Source organism: Belonocnema kinseyi, chromosome 8 (assembly GCF_010883055.1).
Source record: "Belonocnema kinseyi isolate 2016_QV_RU_SX_M_011 chromosome 8, B_treatae_v1, whole genome shotgun sequence".
Classification (NCBI taxonomy): domain Eukaryota; kingdom Metazoa; phylum Arthropoda; class Insecta; order Hymenoptera; family Cynipidae; genus Belonocnema; species Belonocnema kinseyi.
The window spans coordinates 41,418,002-41,425,921 of NC_046664.1; the positions used below are offsets into that span (position 1 = coordinate 41,418,002).

The 7,920-nt window shown below is 26.2% G+C and overlaps 1 protein-coding gene across 5 annotated transcripts in view; it reads right to left on the reverse strand.

Moving 5' to 3' along the window:
• Window positions 1-7,920, reverse strand: part of LOC117177697 (serine/threonine-protein phosphatase 2B catalytic subunit 2-like) — a 78,287-nt gene that overhangs the window by 46,381 nt on the left and 23,986 nt on the right. For all 5 annotated transcript variants that reach the window (XM_033368559.1, XM_033368560.1, XM_033368557.1 and 2 more), the window contains exons 6-7: window positions 1,753-1,892; window positions 1,241-1,412 (exon numbers count right to left, since the gene is read on the reverse strand). In XM_033368559.1, the coding sequence (XP_033224450.1) occupies window positions 1,241-1,412; window positions 1,753-1,892 (312 nt within the window). The remainder of the gene's footprint in view (window positions 1-1,240; window positions 1,413-1,752; window positions 1,893-7,920) is intronic.

A 7,920-nucleotide genomic window follows, 5' to 3' on the forward strand; every position in this document is an offset into this window, starting at 1 on the left:
CAAAATAAACCCTTTTGAAATGGTTTAAAATCTTCGAAATCATTTGAAATCCTTATGAATTCTTTGAAATATTATTGAAACCTTTCTGAAATGTTTTGTATACACTTAAAATCATTAAAATATTTGAAATCTTTCAGAAATCTTTGAAATATTTTCGAAATCTTTTTTTGTGTTACTTTGAAATCAATGAATCTTTTGAAATCTTCTTAAAATAAATCTTTTGAAATTGTTTTAAATCTTTGAAATCATTTGAAATCCTTATGAATTCTTTGGAATATTATTGAAACCTTTCTGAAATGTTTTGTATACACTTAAAATCATTAAAATATTTGAAATCTTTCAGAAATCTTTGAAATATTTTCGAAATCTTTTGTGTTACTTAGAAATCAATGAATCTTTTGAAATCTTCTTAAAATAAATCTTTTGAAATTGTTTTAAATCTTTGAAATCATTTGAAATCCTTATGAATTCTTTGGAATATTATTGAAACCTTTCTGAAATGTTTTGTATACACTTGAAATCATTAAAATATTTGAAATCTTTCACAAATATTTTGTGTTACTTTGAAATCATTAAAATCTTTTGAAAACTTCTCAAAATAAACCTTTTGAAATGGTTTAAAATCTTCGCAATCATTTGAAATCCTTATGAATTCTTTCAAAATATTATTGAAACCTTTCTGAAATGTTTTGTATACACTTAAAATCATTAAAATATTTTAAATCTTTCAGAAATCTTTGAAATCTTTTCGAAATCTTTTGTGTTACTTTGAAATCAATAAATCTTTTGAAATCTTCTTAAAATAAACCTTTTGAAATTGTTTAACATCTTCGACATAATTTGAAATCCTTATGAATTCTTTCAAATATTATTGAAACCTTTCTAAAATGTTTTTTATACACTTGAAATCATTAAAATATTTGAAGTCTTTCAGAAATCTTTTGTGTTCGTTTGAAATCATTAAAATCTTTTGAAATCTTCTCTAAATAAAAAAAACTATTCAGTAGCAAAATTTCTTCTAATCGAGATGTCTCTTCCATAACAGACTAAAAGATTTAAATCACTTCTTACATTTCGATAACATAAATGTTTTCAAAGCAACAAAAAATTCAAATTCAAGGAGGTTTCCAGGTTTTCAAAGTTAAAAAAAATTCAAGGAGAATTCCAGGTTTTCCATGTGTGCAAGGTCGCTGGATACCCTATTATATGATGGCTAAGAGATGGAAAATAGGACACTTACTTTATTATTGTATACGTCGAGATAATTTGGAGCACTAAAGATGGTTATTAATGATGGGAAGCCCGTTGTTTGGGATTTGCGATACATACGATATCCAGCATCTTGAGCTTCATGAGCCCTTATGATGCTTAAAAGGTTGTTACTCTGAAGAAAATCACAGCATGCCGTATAACTAGAAGAAGAAAGAATAATCTCTTTAGTTGTAGGGCCATAAAGAAATTGCAAGAAATTTCCAATTAGATCAATCAACTCTAAAGTATTAACCCTCACAGCCTCGACTGGGTATATTATACCCGGACGATATTTTTGGCTCGCTATATAGTTGTTTCAGTTTTGTGAAAATATTTATATCAATATGTTGAATTCATGTGATTATTTTATAATATTCATTTTTGTGAGACTTTCAGCTATAGTTAAAAAAAAAATCCCAATACGTTAATCTGAATCAGAGATATTGAGGTCTAGGCTGAGAGGGTTAAATATTAAAGCGATAATAAAATTGCTGAATTCACCTGTAGAAGTATGAACATCCTCTAACACTGTTATGGGAAAAATGTTCCGCATTCTTTTCATTCCCAAAATCTTCTAGAGGATCTGACCACAGAATGTCACACATGGGACCGAAAGCAGGGGGTTCTTTGAACCTGTCCAACTATAAAAAAATAGAAGAGATTATTACTTGGAAAAAAATCACGAAAACATATCTTATATAGTAATTTAAAAATTACAAATCGGGGTGGTTATTAAAATACTTAGATTAGTTTGGGACCATTAAAAAACTACCTCACACTATTTTGAACACTTTTTCCATCCCTCTCTTTTTTCGTCACAAATCACCACACAAAATTGAATCCCCTAAGGTGACGTCAAAAATATGAACACCACCAACCAACTTTTAGGTAAAAATTTTTTCTTCGATTTCATTTCACGAACGTCTAACAATATACACAGCCCAAAATGCTCTTAAAGCTGAGGAAATATGGCCATTTTTCACAACAATAGGGGAATCAATTCTTTGAAATAAAATTAATCTATAGTTACTACACGGAATGCAATATGAAAAGATTCAGATTTCAAGTCGAAATATATATATATAATATATTGAATTTTCAGCAAAATAATTAATTTTACAAAAAAATAGTTGAATTTAAAAAAAATTTAATTCTCATGAAAATAGTTGAATTTTTAAGCGAATACTTAACAAAGTAACAAGAAGTTCAATTTTCAACCAAATAGTTGATTTTTCAATAGAAGAGATGAATTTTCACCCAGAAAAGATTTTTCAGTCAAGAGAGAAAACAAATTTAAAGCCAATTGTTAAATTTCCAAACCAAAATGACGCACTCATTAGAAAATAGTAGAATTTTCAACGCAAAAATATAAATTTCCAACCAAAAAGTTTATTTTTCACCAAATAGTTAAATTGTCAACCAAAAAAGTAGAATATTCTACAAAATTGTTGAATTTTTGTCCGGAAAATATGAATGTTCAGTAAAACAGTTGAATTTTCAACCAAAAAGGATGATTTTTTAACAAAATTGTCGAATTTTCTAAAAAAACCGTTAAATTTGTCAACAAAACGTTATTTTTTACAAAATAGTTGAATTGTCAAATTATTGAATTTTCATGCTAAAAAGAGGAGTTTTCTAAAAAAGAGTTGAGTTTTAAATATTAAAAATATTAACCCAAAAATATGATTTTTTAACGAAATCAGTTAAGTTTTCGACGAAAATAAAAGAATTTTCCACCCAAGAAGACGAATCTTCAATAAATCAGTGACATTTTTAACAAAATAATTATATTTTAAATAAAATATTTAAATTTTCAAATGAAATTATGAATCTTCAAGCAAACAGTTGAGTTGAGTTGAGTTTTCTGCCAAATTGTTGAATTTTCATGTTAAAACCACGAGTTTTCGACAAAGCAGTTTAGTTTTCAATTTTAACCCGAAAATATGCATTTTTAACCAAATAGTTAAATTTTCAACAAAACAGTTAAATTTTCAAATAAAATTATGAATCTTCAAGAAAACAAAATTATGAAGTCGAATTTTCAACCAAGTTATTTTTAACCAAATAGTTAAATTTTTAACCAAAGTATTGAATTTTCCATTAAAAAGATCAACTTTCGACCAATAATGGAATAGTTAAATTTTTATTTAACAAAATTAATTTTCAACAAAATAGTTCAAACATCAACCAATAAAATGAATGCTTAACAATTTTCAACCAAATTGGATAACCTTTAACCAACATGTTTGAACTTTTTACAAAACCCTTACATTTTCAACAAAAAGTATAAAAATTTATTAGTAGAATTATAAAAAAAAAATAAAATATTTTAACCAAAAATAGAATAGTTAAATTCACGGTTACAAAAATGTTTGAAACAGGAGAAAAACAGCAATTCATTAAAAAAGAGATGAATAGAGGAATAGGAGAGTGTTAAGTCTGTATTTAAATTCTTTACCGAAAAAATCTTGATGGTTTGTAAAAGTTTGTTGGCTATTTAAAAAACAAACAAAAATAGATTGAGAATAATTTTAAAATTTGTATAATATTATAAAAATCTACTTCATTGTTCAGATGAAATAAAAAATTTACATGTTGCTTTCATTTATTTATAAACCGTAGAAAAATCCGAATAGAAAAATGTCTGAGTTTTCCAAGTTTTTCAATCAAGTTTTTATAGCTCCCACTCAACTGAGATTCATGAATATTTTAATGATCAACAGGTGAACAAAAATTGTTCACATAATATTCAAGTTTCTTTTATGACAACTACAAACTTCTCTGATTAATCAAGTTTTGCCGGCTTTCTTTAAAGAATTTCACATGAAATCTTGCAAAAATATAATTCAATGCCAATCTTCACGCTATGCCAATTACTTTAATGCAGAAATTCTTTAAATTTAGATTTTGATAATGTAAGCTTTATGAATTTTTTAGCCGTAAAACTTATACTCTTAAAATGGTATTTCAAAACTTGAACACTTTAAAACTGGCACCTTGTCAAATTAAAAATTAAATCAAACGTTCATTATTAAAACATACAAACTTAGTGATTGGAAAACAATAAAGTTTTGAATTGGAAACCTTTTGAAAAAAATTAATCTTTTATTTTCCAAAATTTGAAGCTATATATTTCAAATCTCAAGAACCAAATTTGAGACATTCAAAATTGATTGTTTGCAAAATTTTAATTATTTGCAATTATTTGGTTTCAAGTCTAAAGCCCTAGAATTTCCAAAATTTCAAATTCAAGGCTCTCAAATTTTAACGACTTATATTTTGTTGTTTGTAAAAGTCACATTTCAGAGTACAATGCTTATTAATGGTTCCTTTTTCATTTGAGGATTTTCAACATTAAAAGAGTAACAATTTTTCTCCTATAAAGTCTAAAATAGGAAAGTAATTATAATCATTGTTGTAAACTTATTTATCAAATATTCCTCTCTAATTATTATAGTTCTTGGTTTCTTAATAATAGTCCAGAAAGAATGGTTTTGCAATAATTTCATCAAAATTTTAAAAAGGAATTTTTTAAGAACTTAAAAATCAGTCATGGAACTCCGTATGTTGTATTATTTAAAGAAGTTCAGGGTCAAAAGCCCTTTAGTAAAAATGGCTGTCTTGTAATTTTGTTTTAAATTGAAATGCTTAAAAATAGCAACCTTTCATATTTAATGATTTTCAAGATTTAAAACGTAAGAATATTTTCCCTGAAACTCTAAATTAGGAAATCAAAAATTTTTGTGAGACTTCTTTTTTTAAACAAAAGGACGTAGTTAAGAAAACCAGAGCATTTTTAAAATTATTTTAATCCAGAGAAAACCCATAATTAATAAGGTGTTGTTAAACAACTTAAGGTTAGTCCTGGAAGAGCCTATTATGTTATTAATTGAAGAAAATCAGGAACAAAAACCCTTTTGTAAAAAATTGTTGTCTTGTAGCTTAAAAAAATTGAAATACAAATTTCTGAAAAGAATTGTCTTATTTAATTTATAATTCTAATTACTTAAATTAAATATCAACATTTCATTGTCATTTTACTGACTTTTAAGCGACGTGTTTCTTAATTTTATCAAAATTTGGTCTTTTTTGGTTTTGCCGGCCTCATAATTATTATATAAAATTTTGTTTTAAAATAGGACAACATTTCTTGCGAGGGTCCTTAATTATTATAACCTTATTCCCAATTTTTGTTTTTTGAAAAATTAATTAAAATTGGCTATAGCCATGCAAATACGAAACCTAGGTATTATTAAAAAAAGAGATTATTTGAAAAGTTATTTAGTTTAAAAGTTTTAAACAAATAGCCACAAATTTTCTATTGTATTATAAATGCATTAAGAAGTACTTTTAGACACATTTATATGAAAACGTATATACACGCAAAAACGTTCATATCATGGAGTAAATGGTCGATCAATACAGCAGGTGGCGGCACATCGAGCTGCCTGGTTTGCTTCCGGCTCTCTACCTCGATTCTCATAACACTCGACCAATCGAACGATCCTTTAATTCTAATTTTCGATCTGATATAGCACCCTTCGAAATCTAAACAACCACCTCGAGAGCAACTAGAACTTTTGTTAATTTTCACTTCCTAATTGTAAAATGAAAATGAATGAGATCACTCTTTCCATTTTAACTTTTGTGATTAATTATCTCGATTATGGTTGAGTGAGAGATTAAAATGATGCGGTGGAAAAGATTTTTAATAACTAATGCAAAAATCAAAAATTAGAATACAGTCTTCAAAATTAATTTAATTATGAAATGAATATATGCTTTCTCATTGTCAAATATTCTATTTCAGTAATCTTGCCAGTATTGTATGTAATTTTTTACACCTTATTATTGCTTTTTGTAAAATATTTCATATGGTTAGATACTAAAGATAAGTAAAAGACGTTCATGTCAGAGCAACAAGTACGAGCCGAAAACGTTGAAACCAGGCATGGGTAAGGGATCATCTATACACCACGTTACCAATTTTAAGATATTTTTGACCCCTCGACTTTGAGCGACGTAAAGTAACGTAGTAATGGAACAATAAATTCTTTAAAACAAAATATTGAATTTTCAACAAATAATATTAATTTTCTAATGAAAAAGGTGAATTTTCAACAAAATACATCAATTTGAAAACAAATAGTTGAATTTTCAAACTTATGAAGGATATATTTCAAACCAAAAATGAAATAGTGCCATTTCCAGATAAAAAAATTATTTTAAGAAAAAAAAGATTATTCAATAAACAAAAAATAAATTTTATGCGAAACAAGTGAGTCGTCGAAAAATATTAATTTTTAACGAACTAGTTAAACTTTCAACCAAATAATTGAATTTTTAACTTAAAAAGATTAATTTTTAAATAAGTAGTTACATTTTCAACCAAAAAGATTAATTTTACAACAAAATTCTTGAATTTTAAAGTCAAAAGAACCAGATTAATTTGGACCCAAGCATTTGCATTTTTAACCAAAAAGGATCTATTTTCATCGAACAAGATTAATTTTCGAGCAAAAAATCAGAACTTTTAACAAAATACATGAACTTTCTAGGGAAAAAAACAAGTTTCAATAAAAATATTAATTTTCAAATAATAATTGAAAAGTTAAAATGTTAGTTAAAAACTTTAAGTATCAAACAAACATAAAGAAATTTTCACAAAATATCTAATTTCCAATTAAAATGATGAATCTTAAAAAAAAATTAATTTTCAACAAAAGAGTTCCTTCAAAAAGATGACATTTTTAATCCAAGCTTAATTTCCTCAAAATGAAAGAGTTAAATCTTCAACAAAGAAGGTGAATATTAAAAAATATTATTTTTTGACAAACTAGTTCAACATACAACCAAGTAGTAAAATTTTCAGCCAAAAAAGGTGAATTTTCCAGCAAAAAGATGAATGCTGCATAAAAAAACATGAATTTTTAACAAAGTACATTAATTTTCAACCAAGAAGATTAAAGTTTTACCAAAAGAGACGAATTTCAACAAAATACAAGTATTTTCAACAAGAAAAGATCAATTTTCGATCAAAAATATAAAATTTCAACTAAAAATAGAATAGTTACACTGTTAGTTAAAAAAAATGCATTCTCAACCAAATAGAAAAACAATAACAAAAAACGAATTTTCAACAGAATAGTTACAGTTTCAATAAAAGGGATGAATTTTCAACTAAAATGATGAATCTTAAAAAAAAAAATTTTTTAACAGCAGGGTTCAACTCAAAACATAATTTTTCATCCCAGAAGATTAATGTTCTAAAAATGAAATATTTCACTTTTCAATCAAGGAGATGAGTGCATAATAAAAAAATCATTGTTAACAAAGTAGTTACAATTTGAACCAAGTAGCTAAATTTCTGTGGTCCGTTAACCCTTAAACGGCCAAAATGTCACTACCGGTACACTGCTTTTCAACGGCCAATAACTAAGACTATTCGACACTAGAAAAAATTGAGACACATATATTTTTATTGCTTAAGGTCTCCTCTTTCCGACGGTGCCAATGAAATTCCTCAAAAAATTTACTTATTATCCTAAAATGCAGTTTAAACAAAACAAAACGTGATTTTTCGTGCCTATTTTTTTTTTGTGAACCATTTTCCAAAGCTTTTCGAGTCTGTAATTAACCTGGAATCTCACTAACCGGTGGAATAAATGT